Genomic DNA, 20,145 nt, shown 5'->3' with positions numbered 1-20,145 from the left:
AAAAATAAGCTGTGATTGTACCTTTTGTCACCTGGAATATATGAGGTGTTTTCTAAACTCTGTCCAGACCATCCAATACATGAATTTAAAACATTTCACTTTTTATATAGTAACTTTAAGATCTAAAAAGCACTCAAACACATTTATTCTTCAGGGGAAACAGAAAGCATGTGTGTCTAACTTCCCCCCTACAAAAGGATTAGGTTAAGTGGCCAGGCGTGTGACCTGAATTCTAATCTTTTTTTTTTTTTCTTAAGATTTTATTTATTTGTCAGAGAGAGAGGAGAGCGAGCGAGCACAGGCAGACAGAATGGCAGGCAGAGGCAGAGGGAGAAGCAGGCTCCCCGCCAAGCAAGGAGCCCGATGTGGGACTCGATCCCAGGACGCTGGGATCATGACCTGAGCCGAAGGCAGCTGCTTAACCAACTGAGCCACCCAGGCGTCCCAACCTGAATTCTAATCTTAAACTAGCCTGCAAGTACCCCTGGTTCCTCACAAAGAAATCTGAAAAACAATCATTTTCTGTATCTATCTGGGGGAAAACTAGGGAGAGGTGAAAGTAATGTCAAGACTTCTAACCATTCGCAGAGAGCTACTTAATACTGTAAATCACCATTTTTACTAGTAAAAAAAAAAAAAATCCCCCCAAATTTTCACTTTAAAAGTTTTGTTTTTAATGATACAATTTAACACCGTCACCAAACATGTTATTCAAAAACCATCACCATCCAGAATAAAGCAATCTAGGAGTCCTACCTTTAACAGGATGTAACAAGTTATCAGACCCTTTTGCTATACTTTTGTTTTTTTAACAAGTTTAAGACACACACATACCTGCACCTTAGTCTCACTGAGAAGTTTTGTAAGTGACTTTATTAAAATAAATTTTTAACAGTTTCCTACTCAATTCCCATAACAAAAAGGAGGTTTTTTTTTTTAAATCGGATTTTCTCAAAATGTCTCCTTTACAGTCAGGATAAACTCCTTTTCATAATTTCAAACACCCATAAGTGCGCAAGGTGGTTCATTATTTAAGACCTCCAACATTCCTGGGTGTCAAAAGTACCTAAACGTCTAGAATACGTCCCGTAAAATTAAAATATTTCGTGCATGAGATCAGGACTGGCGTCCCCGTCTACTGTACTGAATAGCCAATTCTAGCCTCCAAACTAAGATGGGGGTGGGGGGAGGATAGAGGAAGGGAGGAAAGAGTCTCGCAGCGGAGAAAAGACGTAAGGGTGGAGAGGGACTTTCAAAATGCCCCAGGGCCTAGGTAACTATAACCAGGTTACGGGGGTTTCGGGGAAAAAATCAAAGCAGACGCTCTCAGATCGAAAGACACCGGCGGGGGAGACGCGGAATGAACAGGATGAAAACAAAGTTATTCCACTTTCTGTTTAACAGCGCCCCATCCCCACCCCCGGATGCCTCGGAAGCAGACTGCCAAGGACAGCCCCCTCCCCTCACAAACTGAAACGCGGGAGAGTAGCAAACAGCAAGCATACGAACCTCCAGCCACATCTTCTCCTTTCTCCCTCGAGAGAAGGTTGAGTAATACGCTCAAACCTCCCAGTCCCCGCCAAAAACGAAAGAAAAACGCATCGTAGGCCTAGAATTTCCGTTCCCGCCCTACGCCAGTCTGGGGAAGCCCCTGGCCCAGAGGCGGGGGGAGGACGGGGGGAGGGAGGCGGCCTGAACCACACGTGTGTGCCGCAAAGATGGGCCTGTCTCAGCCCACTTCCCGTCGCCACCCCAGCGGCCTGAGATCCCGCCGCCTGGCTCGGGCCTTTCCTCAGGCCCTACCGTCCGCTCCACGTGGGGCGCCAGGGCCCCTCACCGCCTGTTCCCTCCCGCTGAGTTCCCGACCCGCTGAGACGCCACCGCGTCGGGGTCCCATACCTGGTGCTGTTGTCGCCCCTGCTGGTAAGGCTTAATTGGCCCCTGGTGGCAACGCCGCGTCCGGATCTTGCCGCCACCGCCCCCTCCTATTCCTCCGGCTCCCGAGGCCATGGCGGAGCCTCCGCGGCTTCCCGCTTCGGGGCGGGTAAGGGGGCGGGAGAGGCAGAGGTGGAGGCCTTAGAGCCCCCCCCGCCCGGCCCCGGCCCAAAAGTCCGCCTTCGCTGCCCACACACTGAAGCACGGCCACACCAAGAGGCGCGAGGTTTCGAGCAGGAGTGAAGAGAAAATGCGCGCTGGCACCAGGGACGGCGGTGGCGGCGACAGAGGCCGAGGAGCTGGCTCCGGTCCGGCAGCCTCCCGCGGACCCCCGCCTCTGTGTATGTCACGGTCTCTATGGAGATCCCCCGCAGAGGACAGAGCGAGCTGCTCCAGGCGCTGCTTAGGCCTAACTCGACCACCGGCTGATGGGGATTCTTCCGTCGCCCTAGCCGTAGCTGCCGCAGTTGAAGCCGCCGGCGCCGCCCGCCTACCCCTCCCCTCTGCGCACAGCGCCCGCCCCGCCGTCGTCGTCGTCCCTGCAGTCGCCGCCGCTATTGCGCCTATTGCCGCTGCTAAGGCCGCCGCCGCGGTCGCGAGCCAGAACGCCGTCACTCGTCAGCGCCCGACGCGCTTGCATCATCATACTGCGACCGAGTTGATAGGCCAAGAGGAAGGGAGGGCCGGTGGAGCCCGCGCTCTCGGCGCGCGGCACGCTGGGAAGAGTAGTTCAGCGGAAGAACGCGAGTTCTCGGCAAGGAGGACGCGGAAGGAGATCCACGCACCCGCGCAGAGGCACAAAGCCAGGAGCTCCATTCTTTTCACTGCGCTTAGCGGTAAACTGAGACTTTGAAAGAGGCGTTCAACGTAAAAACTAACCCCCGTTCACTCTGCTTCGCCATCGGTTGGTAAAACAGATAGATACTAAAATCAAAAACAGGAGCTAATATAGAACAGTTTTTTGTTGTTTTTTTTTAATGGTTAAAAAACAACGTCCGAGATCTTGAAGCCTAAAGCGGAATTAGAAAATGCATACAGTTTCATTAATGTCCCATTAAAATGTAAGGGCTTTGCTGTCAAACACGAGGGGATGGAATTCTGGTTCCACCACTCTCTAGCTTGACCTTGGATAAGTCAAAACTTTCTGAGCCTTGGCTTCTTCCTCTCTAAAATGGGAACCATAAAATCCATGGGATAGAGCTGTTGTGCTCATTTCGGTAGAGTACTTAGTACCTGTCCTGGTATACAAGAAATGCAGTAAGGGACTACAATTATTACCCACGCAGTCAGCTCCCATTAGAGGTAAGTGGTAGGTTGCCAGTCATAAAAGTATAAATATATTTGCTCCGAATAGAAAACATTATATTTAGGAAAGTAAGTAAGCTGGGATCAAACACTGAACTCACAAAGTACAGAGATTGTAGGAATTGACCGTTAGAAAGGGCTTGGTGGTCTCATGGTTCTGCCCTTCCATTCAACCGACCGGAGAGGGGTTCAGAGAATTCAGGTGGCGCCTTCACGCCAGGCAGTCAAAGCCACGGCTATAACCCAATTTTTCTTTAAGAGTAGAAACAAGTGCCCAAATGAGTAGAGGGGAAAGCCTGCTGGGGAGGGAAAAAAAAAAAAAGAAAGAAAGAAAAAAACCACCACATATAGGCTTAGTGTTTCATTTGAGACAATTGATTTTAAAGCTTCATAGTATCTTTGGACTCAAACTTAATTTCAGATCTATCACTTACTAGCTGTGTGGCCTTGGGGAAGTTACTGATCCTCTTTCTAAGCTTCAGCTTCCTCATCTGCAAATAGAATGAATATTTACCTCAACAGGGTGTTGGTTCCGATGAAAGCATGAATAAATGTATAGCTCATAAGAACTGCTCGGAGGGGAAGCATGTAATATCCAGCTATCAGATACAAATGAACTCTAAGACATTCATACCGTCTCTACCACCAAACTGCACCATTCAAAGCACTCTATAACATCACGTAAGTCAAATTGTGAAACCAAACGTACAGTACCTCGGATTTTGTAATGCCTTTCAGCACCTAAGGAAACAGTATCAGGCATTGGTTTACAGAGCAAAGGACTTTCCCTGGTGCCTCTGACAATAATCACCAAGATTATAAGGAGTTGCCAACTATGACAGACAAAATTAATCTACTTCCTCCGTTTTCCTGGTCTTCCTACCTCCATGCCCAGGCTCCACCAGCAATGCCCCACTAGACCCCTCAGGTGTACATACTTTTCCTCATCCTTTTTAAATACAATTGTTTCTCTTTCACAGCTCTTAGCTAGGTTTTTGACAAGCGGAGCAAAGTAGTTCCTAATAAGTTAACTCATGGGGAAGATCTGTACCTGAATCTTTCATTGGGCTGCATACATGGAAGATGGAACTGTAGCCCATCTCATTTTCCCTTTTCACCCTACCAGATTCAGAATTTCCGGCACAGGAGAGTGAACTGGCTGGGACTCAAAAATCATCCCTTTCTTGGTGATTTGTTATTTGATGTGTGTGGAGGACAACCTTCATATCCAGGCTTTGAAAGGAACATGTGAAAAAGAGCTAGGCCGACCTAAGACAAAATTTCAGAATAGAAAACTTTAAGAACTGGGGCACCTGGGTGGCTCAGCCAGTTAAGCATCTGCTTTTGGCTCAGGTCATGATCCCAGGGTTCTGGGATGGAGCCCCATGTCAGGCTCCCTGCCTGCGTCTGCATCCCTGAGTCTGCGTCTCCCTCTGCTACTCGCTTGTGCTATCGCTCTCTCGCTCTCAAATAAATAAAATCTTTTTTTTTTTTTTTAAAGTGGTAGGAATTGAGGTATGGAAAAATCCACATCCTCCTTTAGCCTTGATCTCAATTATTTACCCCACTTTACAGTTATTTCTTTGAAGTGAAACAGTATTTGCGGGAAGAATAATACATTAGTCCCCCATTCATGTTACTGAGTTATTGGAAATGTTACCAGGCTTAACAGCAGAGAAGAAATAAAAGGCAAGAAGAAATTCGCATTCAAAACTTCCTACAGCCTAATTTTACCCTGAAATAGTATCAGCCTTACTGTGGGATGAAATTACTTCTTGTGCATAGTTTGAGATTCAAAAATAACATTGTTTCTATGCTGAAATTCACTTTAGAGTTACAAATCGCCAAACCTAGAGTTCCTCATACATTTTTGGTACAGGACTCATTCTTCAGTTAGGAATTACTAGTAATAGAATGAATTTTAATCAAGTTATTCTGATTATAAAATTTAAAGAATCTGCCCACATTCAAACGTACAATGAACATTTCTCTAACAGATACCGGATACAAATTAGAAAAAAAGGTATCAAATGACATGGAGCAATAATAGGGATTCTTGAAATCATCCCAGCCATATTAGGAATTAACAGGTTCTTGAGGAAGGGAATAATTATTATTTAGTACTTATAATTAGCCAATTCCTATAGATGATGAATTTAATCCCTTAAAAACTAGTAAGATTCTGTAGTTCACAGAATTGGAGGATATCCCTTAGAAATTTTGTGTTATGAACTAGCTATCTTTTTTATTCATTCTTTTCCTTATTATTAACTTCTCTTCCCATCAATCTTTAGACCTCTAAGAAGTTATCTTAAGTTTTGGGTTGTTTCATTGAGTGTATTTTAATAGAAACTCATTTCTCCCTTACTCCATGAAGACAATGATATTTTCCCTCACTTCCATATCCTGAACACACAGAAAAGTGTTACATAGCAATCACTTTGTATATACTACAGCTAATTACTACCAATTTTGTCTGTTTCTATTTTATTATAATAAATAATACACTCATGAATACAGCTAAATTGCTTTATATAAGCTTTCTGAGTCTGCTCATTTGTTTTCTATACTGTGTAACAAGTTATTTCTCAAATTCATTTATTTATTCGATGATAAAGCATTCAGGAGTATCATGAACAAATCCCTATGATGATATACTAGAAAGATTCTTGTGTAATCCTAACAATCCGTAGAGAAACTATTATCATTTTACAAATAAGGAAACTGGGTATTAAGGGGATAAAAAAAACTCTTTAAAAAATATTTTTAGGGGCGCCTGGATGGCTCAGTGGATTAAAGCCTCTGCCTTCAGCTCAGGTCATGATCCCAGAATCCTGGGATCGAGCCCCGCATCCCCGAATCACATCGGGCTCTCTGCTCAGCAGGGAGCCTACTTCCTCCTCTCTCTCTCTGCCTGCCTCTCTGCCTCCTTGTGATCTCTGTCTGTCAAATAAATAAATTAAAAATCTTTTTAAAAATTATTTTTAAAATAATGGCAGAGTCAATATTTGAGTGATTTCTCCTCCTCCTAACTGCAAAGCCCATGCTCTTGCCCTCACTTTGTCATTTTTTTAGCCAGTTTAGAGACCCATCTACCACTTCAAACATTTTTCTTTGAAAAGATGATTTTCCACTTTAATGGAGACTAGCATACCTTAGAAACCTCTCCCTTTCTCTTGCTCTCTCTCTCTCTCCGATGATCTCTACACCAACTAAAATGTTTAGATATTTGTTCTGTCTTACCGCGTAGGGAGAAGGGACGTTTGCCAACTTTAAGGTATGATAGCACTGGAAAGACCAGACTCAAATATCTGGCTTAGGATCACATGGGAATGCACTGACCCGCACTATAGCATGGGGACATGAGGATACGGAGTAGGATGGGAGTGTATAATATATCAGCTGGGCCGTGTGGGTAGAAGGGATGTCATACATCAGGCTTCCAAATCAGAGAGAAGCCACATAAGCAAGATCAACAGAATTTAAAATATATCATAAAAACAAAAGAATACCGTGAAGGATGAGTAGAAAAACTAAAAGCTATTTATATTCAGACCAAATAGCAGAACCTCAGAAAAAACATGGGAATTCCTTCCCAATAACCAAGTTTCCAACAAAGATTAGCCCAGCTTCACTTTTCTTAAACCTGGACCCATATCAGCCAGAATGGTTGGTTATATTGGGAGAGATGGCAATTTATGAAAAGCCTGTTCCTACCATGGCCCCTGCCCCACCCCCCAAAAAACTTATCTTGCCCCCCATACGATATGGTAACTGTCTGCCCATTACAAGAACACACAGGGAGGCTGCTGACCCTGCTCTAAGAGATAAGAAATACCCACTCATTTCAAATGAAATACAATTTAGTCTAAGCCCAATCCGGATTGAAAAACAGTCTTTATACATTCTTCAAAAGGTAGTCAATTCTGGGGCGCCTGGGTAGCTCAGTGGGTTAAAGCCTCTGCCTTTGGCTCAGGTCATGATCCCGGGGTCCTGGGATCGAGCCCCGCATCGGGCTCTCTGCTCCGCAGGGAGCCTGCTTCCTCCTCTCTCTCTCTCTCTGCCTGCCTCTCTGCCTACTTGTGATCTCTGTCTGTCAAATAAAGAAAGAAAGAAAGAAAGAAAGAAAGAAAGGTAGTCAATTCTGGCCAAGGGAGTATTTAGAGATGACAATTATAAGAAGTTAGAAAACTATGTGTTTATTTTATCTTAACATAAAATAAAGTATCCACTGTGATGTCTATTGAAGCAAATTATTATTTTTTTGAGAATTTTGGATAGATCTCCACACACATTTTCATGTGCTAATTATTATCAAGAATTTCATTGTGTAGGAAAATAAGGTGAAATTCATTTCTTTTTTTAATTCATTATACACTTCAGTCTTAATTGGAGAAAATCCAACGTGGGGCTGAGATTCTAGAAAGTTAACTGGGTTTTTGTTTGTTTGTATTGGAAGAAGGGCGGTAACATTGGGAGGCTATTTCAAATGCATCTCATTATTGCTCTCATTAACTTACTGTGTTCTCTGTCTTTGGGGAATAAAGTTATACTTAAGACTAAATGAACCAACTAATATCAAATTTTGATTAACTTCATATATCACTGAATTCTAACATCTCATATAAAATTTCTTCCTCTTCCCACTTACGTCAATGTAGTCTAGCCTTTGGCATATATGTGTTTACATATATCCTTTTACAGTTTAAGGCTTGTTTTAAACTTAGCAATTCTAAATAGAAATTCAGTTTTATTGGATGGAATAAGAACCAAATTCAGGAAGACTAGTTCCATCCTAACAAGACAGTTAATGAATCAGCTAGGATTAAACATTTTTGTCTAATATTCAAATATGCACTCTTATTAAGTATAAACAATTGAGACCAGGGCTAAAGGAAAATGTGGATAGTTATAAGCCATTTATAAACATAATCTAAATATTAAAAAACATTTATTGAGGACGTACCATATGGTAGTTTCTAGTATAGGTCAGTGTGCCAAACAGTAAAATAACCTCTGTTCATAGAGTGCATTACACTTTACTATTTTCCTGCGTTCTCTTAAAGTTTAGTGCCTTATGGTCTATTAACCACTAGAACTTGACACTAATAACTCACCCACAAAATTCTACATTTTAAATTCTAAACACATGCTACTAAATTCATTTATTGAATATAAATCTACTGGCTTAGTTTCATTTTTAAAATATAATTAACCAGTTATATTAAAAAACTAAACTCATCATTAAGGTTGCAAGCTGTGTACAACTATAATGTCTGCAAAACTCAATTTGCTTAGACTAAACTTTTTCATTTTTTCTCTTTTTTGAAGCATTTGTAGAGAATGCTTGGATTTATCAGATCCTGATTCATGATGATGTTTCTTTTCAAGAGCATTCTGTGAATTGACATGTTAACAGCTCTAATGTACACATCATCTCACCACCACCACAAAAAAGGCATAACCTACCCGGTTGAAATGGGTCTTTGGGCCCCTTGCTACTCATGGACTAGCAGCACCAGCCCCCGGGAGCTGGTAAAGGGTTTCTGCCCACTCCAGGCCTACTCAGTCAGAATCTGCATTTTAACAAGGTACCAGGTGACTCGGATGTACACCCCATTTGAGAATTAACCATGCACTGGAATTTATAAAGCACATCTGAAATGTTAAGTGTCTGAAACTAAACATTAGTTAGGAAATATACTTGTGCATAGATATTTAAAGAACATTTTGCTAATCCCAAATATCCTTATTTGTACAAGTTTTCTTTCTAGAGTTAACTCATGAGAAACAAGGGATGTGGATGTAGAATAAATCCACTCATAATCCAAGAAGCTAGGAGCCAAGAAAAGAAATACCAGATTACTTCCTTAGAGTTGCTAACTTTCCTCTTCCCAAAGCACTCACAAAATCACTGTTAAGGTAGAAAAGCAAGCAGGAACAAACCCTAAGAGCAAAGATTCACAGTACTGCGTTGGCATCCAGTAACTAAAATGCAAGCAAAGAAGTCAGGCAACGAAGTAAAATGTATAGCTTTCACCTTTCCTAAACTGTAATAGAAATAACAGCTTTCCACTTGACCAATCACAAAAACAATTCAGTAGATTACCTACTTCTAATAGCTCTAGCCCTTACGTAAGTGCTATGAAATCAGTACAATATTCAGATGCAGGATTTTCTCCAAAAATTACTTCTGGAAAAAAATTAATCATAATGGATCCTTTAGTCTAAAGATTTTCTGCAGCTGGTCATCAAAAATTCTCTCCTCCTCCCCCACACCTAGAGTTATTTCCTCCTACAATAAGGAAGGCATAAAACATGAAATACAAGAAATAAATCATTTTTAAAAGACTCATATACACCTTCCATCCTGGAAGCCAAACATGAACACATTTGCTCCTTTGAACATTTATGGATCAAGGCATCAAGGCAATGAGCTATCCAAGGTTTCTATAAGGAGCAGGCTTAGGAATTCCCCTTTGTCGTTAGTCTACAACAACCAACAATTTTAAGAGTTGATGAACCAGCAGCTTATAGAGCATGTAGATCTTTTCCCCCCTTATTTAACATTTGGTACGTTTCACCTTAATCCACAGCAAAACAGAATTACACATTTTTTTTCTTTTTATTTTCATTGGCTTCTTTCTCCAAAGGAAGCTAGATGCTACCTGAAATGATGTTCTGGATTTAATACATCCTTATTCTCCAGTATCCTGGATAGCCGAGTTGATTTAACAGACCTAATGCTTGGTTAACAAGATGAATTGGAAGCCGGTATGTGTAACCCGTGGCCTCTGTCCTCAACGTATCTCACCTTGTCTGGATCCATTACAGAGACCATAGAATATCGTGGGCTACCAAAAATACGGTCCTTCAAACCCAAAAGCCAAAGAAGAACTTTTCAAATATTCTCCAATGCAAATGCAAGGGACGTTCTCTATGCTACTACGTTCAATACTAAGTAGGCAGTATTGCCATACAAACAAAAACCAACCCCGCAGACATGGAGCGAAGTCTGCTTAAACACGCCACCCCCAGGGAAGGAAAACCACCTTGCACCGGAAGGTTTAAGTTCAGCACGTATACCGTGCACAGAATTAAAACATCAAAGCAGAACATAGGTCTCCACACGGCCCGGAACCAAGCAACAAACAGCTTCTGCCGGCCACAATTAAATCCAAACCCTAACTTAGATGCTTTAAATTAGTAACAGTTAAACCAGCTCTCTTTCACTTGTTTGCTCATAAAATCTTGCCCCCGCTGTGAGTCAGCAGTGACTCATAAGCACTTCCTACAAGAAGCACCTGTTTTTAGGCCCATCCCTTGCAACCGAAGTGTTGAGATCTTAGCTTAATGCTTGCTAACAGGGGAGTATAATCCCTCGTCTCTCTGCAACTAGACGGGGCCAGGCAGAGCTGCAGCAACTGCAAACAGGTAAGGTCTGCAGCTGGGTGGGAAGGAGACGAATCTATAAAAGGCCACTGGGAGTTGATGAGATCGGGAAGGAAAAAACCCTTTTTCTGTTTTTACTATTGGCCATTATGAGTATGCCTCTCCCTTAATTCCTCATCCCATGGGCTGACCCTTCTGGAGCTAGGCATCCTCCGGGACCGGCATCTTCCTTCTCTTAAGGACTGGGTTGGGTTTACAAACAAAAGGGAGCAGACTTCTCCCCTTCGTTTGTTCCATCACTAACTTTAGAACTGGATCCTTTGAAAAGTCTTAAAAACGGGGATGGAAAAAGGAAATCCAATAGTTCTTAGAAGCTATCTGTCCTCTTTTCAAGCGAAGGAAAAGAAACGCCCAGTGGCTGTTTCCATGTCGTCTAAACAAGACCGGTCAGACCGTTTGTTTGGATTTTTCAGCAACCTTCACTGAACACGTCTATCCACGTGAGCAATAGAGAAAAAGGGGGAGCTGTTTAAGGAGTGTGTAAGAGAGAAGGGGGCGCTGAGAGGAGGAAGGGGAGAGAAAGTGCTCAATTCTGACAAATAGTCACAACCTGCCATTTCGGAGAACTCGGTCGAAATTTCCGCTGGGTCCACAGCTGACCTGGACTCACCTTTGGTGTGTTCACTCTCCATAGGTCAGTCTTCTCAGTCCAGATTGGCTCCTTGTTGACTGAACTTAAAAAGCTGTGAAAATAAACGAAGGGAAGATGACGGATACCTTGCAGGAATCGCCGTGCAGAAGGGACAAGTATCACTTACTAAGGCCCTAAATAATGAATGACGGATGAATAATACATTCGAAAGAAAAGACCCTCCTTATGGTCACTTCACGGTTTCCTAACCTCTCCATTCCGGGCACAAATTGGAGAAGTGTTTTACTGATTGGATGAGGGCATATTCATAGGTTTTGCAATTTGTTATTCCTCTCAACAACCTTTATGTTATGGAATTTTTTTTCTGTGTGTTTCAAAAATACTTTAAAATGAATGGTTTTTTTTTTTTAATACTCTTATATGGTTAAACCACCTTTAATCTCCCTCTTTTCCTTTTACATACAACTCACCACAGACCATGGACTAATTGCATTGTCGGAGGGAAACAGAAAAAAATCGCATTTCCACAATTTCCACAATCTGATGCAAATGGTGTCTCCCCTGAGGGGTTATACCAAAACAGGAAGTGTGAACCAAAGGGACAAAGATATATACCCTAAACTTCGGGATGCTATTCGACACATATTTATTTTATCCTGGGCCACACATTCGGCAGGTAGGAACGTGGTGATGATTTATGTCCGGCCATTAGGGATGACAGCTGTACTGTTACTTATTTTTAAGTATTTTGAATATGTACTGATGCGGATAAATTTCCTTTGGAAAATGTACACTAACCTAAATCGTTTTAAGTTTATGTTCTACATTTTTTTATGTTTTGTTGTACTTTTATTTTTTTAATTTTATTCTTTTTTCAGTGTTCCAAGATTTCCTTGTTTATGCACCACACCCAGGGCTCCATGCAATACGTGCCCTCCTTAATACCCACCACCAGGCTCCCCCAATCCCCCACCCCCTTCCCCTCCAAAACCCTCAGTTTATTTCTCAGAGTCCGCAGTCTCTCGTGGTTTGTCTCCCCCTCCGATTTTAAGCACCTTGCCAGGCAGATGAAAGTTGAACATTGACCAGCCTTGTCCCCCAACCCTGGCTCAGTGGAACAGTGATCAGGACATTCAACCAGGGGACTTGAGTACAATTTGAGGGTGTCATTGCTTTCTTTAGATGTAAATAAATTCTAAAAAGTTTAAATGAAGGTACTGTAGGGGCACATGGCTGGCTCAGTTAAAGCATGAATGTGTTGACTCTTGATCTTAGGCATGTGAGTTCAAGCCCCACATTGGGTGTAGAGATTACTTAAAGTCTTAAGAAAAAATGTATACTCTAGGGACGACTGGGTGGTTCATTTAGTTAAGCGTCTGCCTCTGGCTCAGGTCATGATCCCGGGGTCCTGGGATCAAGTTGTGTATCAGGCTCCCAGCTCGGCGGGAAGCCTGCTTCTCTGTCTGCCTGCCACTCCCCAGTTAGTGCACACACTCTCTGTCAAAATAGATGGGTAAGGGTGCCTGGGTGGCTCAGTGGGTTAAAGCCTCTGCCTTCAGCTCAGGTCATGATCTCAGGGTCCTGGGATCGAGCCCCACATCGGGCTCTCTGCTTGGCAGGGAGCCTGCTCCCCTCCCCTCGCCTGCTGCTCTGCCTACTTGTGATCTCTCTCTCTCTCTGTCAAATGAATAAATAAAATCTTTAAAAAAAATTTTAAAATGTATACTTTAGACAGACATACATAGACTGAACTTTGCTATAGGACCAACAGTGTCCCCAAGTAACTGTAGTATCAAAGTGGGGCCTTCTGGAAGCAAGGAAGACAGCAAGGAAGAGAATTTCAAGTCTCCTACACTCGTATTTATAACTAAGTGCATGAAATGATAGCGTTCTGGAGTACCCACGGCATGCCACACCCCTCGCTGGCCGCACTACCATTCATCCTCTTAAGTCTTCGAGGAAGTAGTCTGAAAGAGAAAGGTTGAGTGATTCCCTCAAGGTCATGCACCAGGGACAAGCTCTGAACACAGGTCCTACTGATTTCCAAACCTGTGCCTTTTTCATTAAGCCAAGAGGCGTTCTAGAACTTCCCACAGGCAGGGCAAACGGAAGGAGTGGAGCGCGAGATGTTTCGGGAAGCTACTGAGCCCACTGACATCCTGTCTATTCTCACAGAGCTATGTCCAGCTGCTTCTCAGCAAGGCCTTGACAAGATTTCCATGGTAGCCTGGGATTCTGCTAACCAGATTGGGGTACTTGGGCCGATGTCTTAGTGGGCCCCAGACTCTGATAAGTGAATTCCCTTCTTTGCAGTGTTGCTGGAGAACATATAAGATACCCAGTTCAATTTGGATTTCAGATAAACAATGAATAATTTTTTAATACAAGTATGTCCCCAATGCTGCAAATATTGTATGGGACAACTAATTTGCTAAATCTGGTCACCCTATTTCTTTGCCCTATTTCGAGATGTCTTAAATTAGAACCAGAGATAGTGCGTGTATCCTGGAGTGACTTACAATTCTACACAAGATCTTCAGCCTGGAATGAAGATACCCTGGCCATTGGCTGCATCTCAGAACCTCAGCTGTGAGCACGTCACACCTCCCCCCTCCAGCACACACACCTGCTCCAAGCTGTTAAATGGTTTATCATGGGATGCCCCCATAATTCCCTTGATGAGTAACATCTAGGGCAGCCGACTTGAATCTTGTGTCCACACCTCAGGGGTACAAAAAAATGTAAATTTATACTTAATTCAACAGAATTTGTTTCAAAATTGCCTTCTTCAGCGAGAGCAAAAACAAAACCCAGTCAAGTCAGGTCTTACCATGCCCCTCCCCACCTGCTTTTCCCCAGAGCTGTTTCTAGGGCTCCATAATGCTGTGGGGAGTGGTGGGGGGCAACTATTTCTTTCTTTTTTTTTTTTAAGATTTTATTTATTTATTTGACAGAGATCACAAGTAGGCAGAGAGGCAGACAGAGAGAGAGGAAGGGAAGCAGGCTCCCTGCTGAGCAGAGAGCCTGACTCGGGGCTCGATCCCAAGACTCTGGGATCATGACCTGAGCTGAAGGCAGAGGCTTTAACCCACTGAGCCACCCAGGCGCCCCAAGGGCAACTATTTCTTGATGTTGTCCACCCACGCAAATTCTGGCTCCTTCGATTCACGTGCTTTCTTCCCTGTTCTCCTCAGGTGCAGCGTCTGTACCATCCTAAGGCTTCAGACACTTTCTGCAGCCCTTGAAGGCCTCGCCTGCCTCAGTACCCAGTGTAGCCTTTCCTCTCTGTGTCCTTCTACACTGCTGGACTTCTGACTTTGGAGAGTGAAACGCGATACACTTTGCCATTGAATCTTATGGACTGGCTCCGGCTTTGCTGTCTCCCCAGGGCCCCTCCCCCTAGGGGATGCAAAGGCAATTGTGTCCTCTTGTCTCTGTGCCCCATATCCTCTCTGCCTAGACAGTCTTTCTCAATTTTTTTCTAGGGATGGCTCCACCCTCCTCAACAGCCCCATCCTCCAGCTCTCCAACCTTTCTCCTGTGCGTCTAATCCCCTTAAGGATTTTAGGTTTTTGGAAGATTCTGGAAGGTTGCTTCCTTTTCACCCCCCCCCCCCCCCCCCCCCCCGGCTTATTTTTCCCCCGAGGCAATGAATACAAGAGATTAGGTGCTTGAAGAGGAGAGAGGGTAAGGAGAACATAGATTAATTAATTTAATTAATTTAAAACATCCCTGGGCCTTTTTTTTTTTTTCCTCCAAAGCCAGGCTAACAAATTGGATCCTGATTTGTTCAGGTGTAAGCTTTGCCTTTCCACAGTAGTCCACAAATTCTGGCCATCAGCATCAGATGGGAAACATGTAAAACATGGATTGTCAAGGCCCTACCCCATACCTACAGAATCTCTGGAGTGGAACTAGAAACACGTATTTGAACAAACTCTTGTCACTTTTCTTACATACTCGGTCGCAATGGTTCTCTGACCACTTCTTTCCTACACCTTCTGCCTTCTTTCCCTTTCGTCCTTTCCCCTAGAATGGAATAGCTGGTTAAAGATTCCCTGCACAGAACCAAAATCTAGTGCAAGGTTCCAGATCCATCTTTCAAAGGGGAGGTCCCCTGGGGGCCAAGAGGATGCTCATATGTCCTGTCATCTCTCCTCAAGCTTTTATCTTACTTTTCTCCGACATTGGTGTCCTGTCCAGGTTCCAAGAAAACCTGAGTCTAACACACCAAATGGGCCCGTGCCAAAAGTGTATCTCCATCCTGTGTCAAATGCAAAGCTGTTTCCCGAGACCTCAATGCTGCTTGGTTCTTATAAAGATCATCCGTACATCTAAGTAATCTAGTTTTTCATAGCTTGGGGATACTTCCAGAAGAATTACCCAAGTGATTAAGATAATAGTCCCAAAGTAGATAAATTATAGTAAGATTTTTTTTTTATTAAGTCATCTCTATCCCCAGTGTGGAGCTCAAACTCACAGTCCCGTGACCAAGAGTCACACGCTCTATGGACTGAGCCCATGAAGTAGGATTTTTAAAATTGTTTGCATTGATTTGTTTAAACACCTCAATTCCTTTGGAAGAACAGTTCACCTTTTTTTTTTTTTTTTTTTTTTTTTTTTAAGAAAAAAAAGTGACTATGGCTAGGTAGATAGGAGACATTAGGCTGGCAGGATCATTGGCCTATTTTACTCCAAAATGAGGTTAGGAGTGCTGAGCTAAATTGGCTTTTTTAAAGGATTATGTCCTGGGGAGTGATAAGAGACACACCAGCGGAAAATCACTCACAAGCGATGGCAGGAAAGACCCTCTGGGATGGTTGATGATAATTTATAAAAGTCAGCTAGGCTTACTGACTTGTCTCAACAAAAAGTCATGTGTGTTATTATGACATCAGAATACTACTCCACATCAAATAACAGAGCAAAGGACCTGAAGAATGAGGGAGGGGAGTATCCTGGACAGGAGGCAGAGAAGGGAGTGTAGCCTAAGCTACCCCCAATAATTTTTTTTTTTTTTTTGTCAAGAAAGTAAACTTACACTTACTATCTCACTCCAGATTTCCATCCTGGAGAAATACACTTCTTGTTTTAAAGATGGTTAAGCAGGGACGTCTGGGTGGCTCAAAGTTGGTTAAGTGTCTGCCTTCGGCTTGGGTCATGATCCCGGGGTCCTGGGATCAAGTCCCACATCAGGGGAAGCTGGCTTCTCCCTCTCCCTCTGCTGCTCCTCCTGCTTGTAAGCTCTCTCTCTCTCTCTCCCTGACAAATAAATAAAATTAAAAAAAAAAAAAGATAGTTAAGCAGAAGTATCTCTTCTGAGTTGATCGATCAGGAAATATTGTAACAGAGCACTCAGCCAGCTACTGTAAATGAAGGGACCCACGGGCGCCTGGTTGGCTCAGTCAGTGGAGCGCAGCTCTTGATCTCGGGGTTGTGAGTTTGAGCCCCATGTTGGGTGTAGAGATTCCCTAAAAACTAAATCTTTAAAAAAAATTAATTGGTAAAGGAAATGACTTTTCTTCCACACGATGTCCTTTTTTCCTTGAAAGGCTGACCCAGAGAAGGAATTTGGGAGCAGAGAAATCAGATTCCACAGGTTGAAAGGAACAACAGAATCCTGCCAGACCAGTCCCACAACGAAGGGGTGTCATTTCTTCAACTCCTGCAAGCTGCCCGCAGTGTTTGGCCTTTCTCCTCTCCCGGGGGTGGAGGCTGTGCTTCCTGAGGGGTGGACAGTGGTCCTGTCGGCCACAGCTGTTCTCTCTGAGGGGGAGCTGGGCTGCTGGCTGCTCCTTGGTGAGCTCCAGGAACTGGGCAGACCTGCTCCTGAGGGAAACTTCTCAGCAAGTCCTGCCCACAGGGCTCTCTTGCCCGAAGAGGTGATCTCCCCACAACATGCGTGGGCCATTTTATTTGTTTCTAAACAAAGACTGTGTTCTTTGGGGTGGCTTGAAGAGTGGCAAGTTGTTTATTTCCATTGTTGTTAACTCACTCATCTAACACATTTTCTGGAGTTGGCATGTTGTGTTTCATTACAGGAAACCAAGGCCTACATAGCACAGGCTGTATACTCCACTTTGTGACTTAGTCAAAGAGTAGATATTTCCTGACTTCGAGTCTAGGGCGTTTTGCACTGTTCAGTGTTTTTATTTTGTCTTCATTGAATGATTTTTTAAAAGGTTGTATTTATTTATTTGAGATAGAGGAAGAGAGAGCATGCACACAAGTGAGCAGGGACAGGGAGGGGGATGGAGTGGGACCAAGAATCTGAGGCAAACTGAGCCCAGAGCCCAATGCAGGGCTCGATTCCGCAACCCAGAGACCACAACCTGAGCTGAAACCAGGAGTCAGAATGCCCAACCGACTGAGCCACCCAGATGCTCCCACTGAATGATTTTTAAAAATCTTATTATTCTTTTTTTAAAAGATTTTATTTGTTTGACAGAGATCACAAGTAGGCAGAGCAGCAGGCAGGGGGTGGGGGGCAGTCTCCCTGCTGAGCAGAGAGCCCAATGAGGGGCTCGATCCCAGGACCCTGAGACCATGACCTGAGCCGAAGGCAGAGGCTTAACGACTGAGCCACCCAGGTGACCCTTATTATTCCTTCCCAATGTTCATCTCTTAGTTCTCTCTTATGAGGGGCAACAAATGATTGGTAGGACCAGGATGATGGCAGTGTGGAGAGAACAAAACAGAGACAACATGTATTGAAATTTTACAATGTACTAGGCTCATGAGGTTCACTGGTGGCATCTCATTACTTTTCACAACCATCCTGTGAAGTATGTGGCATTGCTCCCATTTTGCAGATAAGGAAATTGAGGCTTAGAGAGGTCAGGTGTCTTGTGTAAGTTCCTTTGATGAGTTGTCAAATATTTGACACTGTTTTGAATCCAATTCTTTCTGACTCCAAAGCCATTAAATTATAGTGCTTCCCATGCCTCAAGCAGAACAAATTTGATGTCTAAATGGCTGCTTAGCTCCAATTAGCTCTGCCCAGATTTCTCACATACCTTAAGGAAGAGCCTTTCTATTGGCCCTTGATCCTGAGATTAATTGGCCAGAAGACACTGGTGTTACTATGTAAAAATTTACTCATTCAAGTAACTCAGAATAGCCACATGCATTACTACCTAGCTCCAAAAATACCTGAAGGCAATTACTTGAACAAAGGTGTTATTGTGTTTTCAGAACAAGTGATGGGAAGAGATGACTAGACTTCCCTTGGTGTCTGACCTCCTGGGACAGCTCGGATTGTTTCAAAATTTATGTTGTGAAAGTTAAATTTTTTTCCCTGAGCTCTTACATTCATTGGTCTCTACACTGAGGGTTGTATACAATTCAAATTCCTTTTCTATGACAATGCTTCAAATTATTGGCAGTGGCTTTCAAGTTTTCCTAGGGTTACATTGGAAGTGTGGTATAGGGAGCGCTGAGTCAAGGACTTCAGGTTAAACAAGGCAGATTAATCATTCTCTTCTGGGTCCTCTTCCGCCCCAAACCCAACACACATGACAATGAACTAACAAAGGTATTAAACCTCAACCTCTCCTGAAATCACTGATTTATACCACAAAGAGAAAAAGTTGTCTCAGTTCCTATTAACTGATAAATAACTATTTTGGCCCAATGATTGATTTTATTATTTATTTTTATCCTGATTCTTTCATGGATTGGCTAAATGGAAATACATTCTGTTGTAGTGTTTTTAAGACCCTTTCCTCCAGTGAACCTTGATTAAAGAGCAAAGCAGTATCATAAATAGAAAATCTACACCAGCTCTTTTCTTAAAATTAAGAATGTCAGAATTTGACATACATCCAACATCTTTACAAAACCCTGTAGTGCATGTGGGGCACAGGAAGGGTAATGGTGTGTGAATATGGAAAAGGAACCAACAGTTTAATTGGCGAGCTAAGCATGCAAATACGATTATGATGCAAAATACACTAAAAACTTTCCAGAATAAATCTGAATCCTGAAAAAAAAGCACAAAGAGAGATAGGTGAAGGGGATAAGGGAATGCTTCTCTGAGTTGATTTTGAACTAGTCCTTGAAAAGTAAGGACAATCTTAGTGTAAGAGGGCGAGCACCTGATCTGATGAAGAGCAGAGAGTCTGAAAAGATGTGCAAGCTAGTGCAGTGAACCTGGAGCAAGGGCGTGATTGTACGAAGCAGAGCCAAGAAGGTGGTCTGAAGTCAGATCAAGCAGGATTAGCATGGGTCAGCAGGAGGAGCTGAGCTGGGGGTCCGACAAACTTGGGATGGCCATTCCCATCCACTCTGACCTTGAGACGTTTTCTTGAATCTCTTTTCTTCCGTTTCTTCATCTGTAAAATGGGCGTGATGATGTTTATCGTAGGGATTGTTCCAGGGATTAAAATGGGATGATATAATAAAAGACATGCTACAGAGTGGGTATTTAATGTTCTTTGAGCAAAAGTGCTAACTCTGCTGTCTATATGATGAGTGGGAGAAGTACGAGGTTAGAAGTAGGAAGATCGGTATTTTAAACATTTTTCTTTTCTTTCCTCCTGCTTCACTACAGTATAATTGACGTATCATAGTGTATAAGTGTAAGGTGTACAACGTAATGATTTGATATATGTATATATTGCAAAATGGTTACCAATAAGTTAACACATCCATCCCATTACGTGCATTGTTTAAGAACTTTTAAAATCTGCTCTCTTAGCCACTTACAGATATAAAAATATAGTGTTGTTAACTACAGTCACCATACTGTATATTACATCTCCAGAACTTACTTATCTTCCAACTGGAACCTTGTACCTTTTGACTGTGCCCACTCATTTCCCCCACTCCCTGTCCTTCACCTGTGGCAATCACCAATCTAT

The 20,145-nt window shown here is 43.0% G+C and overlaps 2 protein-coding genes and 1 long non-coding RNA gene across 11 annotated transcripts in view; 1 reads left to right on the top strand and 2 right to left on the bottom strand.

Moving 5' to 3' along the window:
• The window catches only part of NUP153 (nucleoporin 153), a 70,138-nt gene extending 68,107 nt beyond the window's left edge, over positions 1–2,031 (bottom strand). For all 3 annotated transcript variants that reach the window (XM_047733674.1, XM_047733676.1, XM_047733673.1), the window contains exon 1: positions 1,900–2,031. In XM_047733674.1, the coding sequence (XP_047589630.1) occupies positions 1,900–2,010 (111 nt within the window). In that variant the 5' untranslated portion in view covers positions 2,011–2,031. The remainder of the gene's footprint in view (positions 1–1,899) is intronic.
• A 154-nt stretch (positions 2,032–2,185) lies between these two features.
• LOC125102439 (uncharacterized) lies at positions 2,186–11,718 on the top strand. 7 transcript variants are annotated; one of them, XM_047733686.1, is made up of 3 exons: positions 2,186–2,839; positions 8,572–8,775; positions 11,327–11,718. In XM_047733686.1, the coding sequence occupies exon 1, from the start codon at positions 2,186–2,188 to the stop codon at positions 2,786–2,788; it is 603 nt and encodes a 200-aa protein (XP_047589642.1). In that variant the 3' UTR covers positions 2,789–2,839; positions 8,572–8,775; positions 11,327–11,718. The 7 variants fall into 7 exon arrangements, with proteins under 7 accessions (XP_047589642.1, XP_047589637.1, XP_047589643.1 ...); XM_047733681.1 differs by having other exon boundaries at positions 2,186–3,237; XM_047733687.1 differs by lacking the exon at positions 8,572–8,775.
• On the bottom strand, positions 9,500–16,114 carry LOC125102441 (uncharacterized). Its single transcript, XR_007128126.1, has 3 exons — positions 16,074–16,114; positions 11,303–11,375; positions 9,500–9,730 (listed from the first exon to the last, which is right to left on the bottom strand). It is a non-coding gene; the product is annotated as an uncharacterized LOC125102441 (long non-coding RNA).
• Between the last annotated feature and the right edge of the window lie 4,031 nt (positions 16,115–20,145).

The sequence above is a fragment of the Lutra lutra genome, chromosome 6 (genome assembly GCF_902655055.1).
Source record: "Lutra lutra chromosome 6, mLutLut1.2, whole genome shotgun sequence".
In the NCBI taxonomy this organism is placed as follows: domain Eukaryota; kingdom Metazoa; phylum Chordata; class Mammalia; order Carnivora; family Mustelidae; genus Lutra; species Lutra lutra.
Note: the sequence above shows the minus strand (reverse complement) of the source record. Positions and strands in the feature narration are given on the sequence as shown.

Excerpts from the sequence above, each read along its gene's own strand:
- LOC125102439 (XM_047733687.1), top strand. The coding sequence starts at position 2,186 with ATGCGCGCTGGCACCAGGGACGGCGGTGGCGGCGACAGAGGCCGAGGA.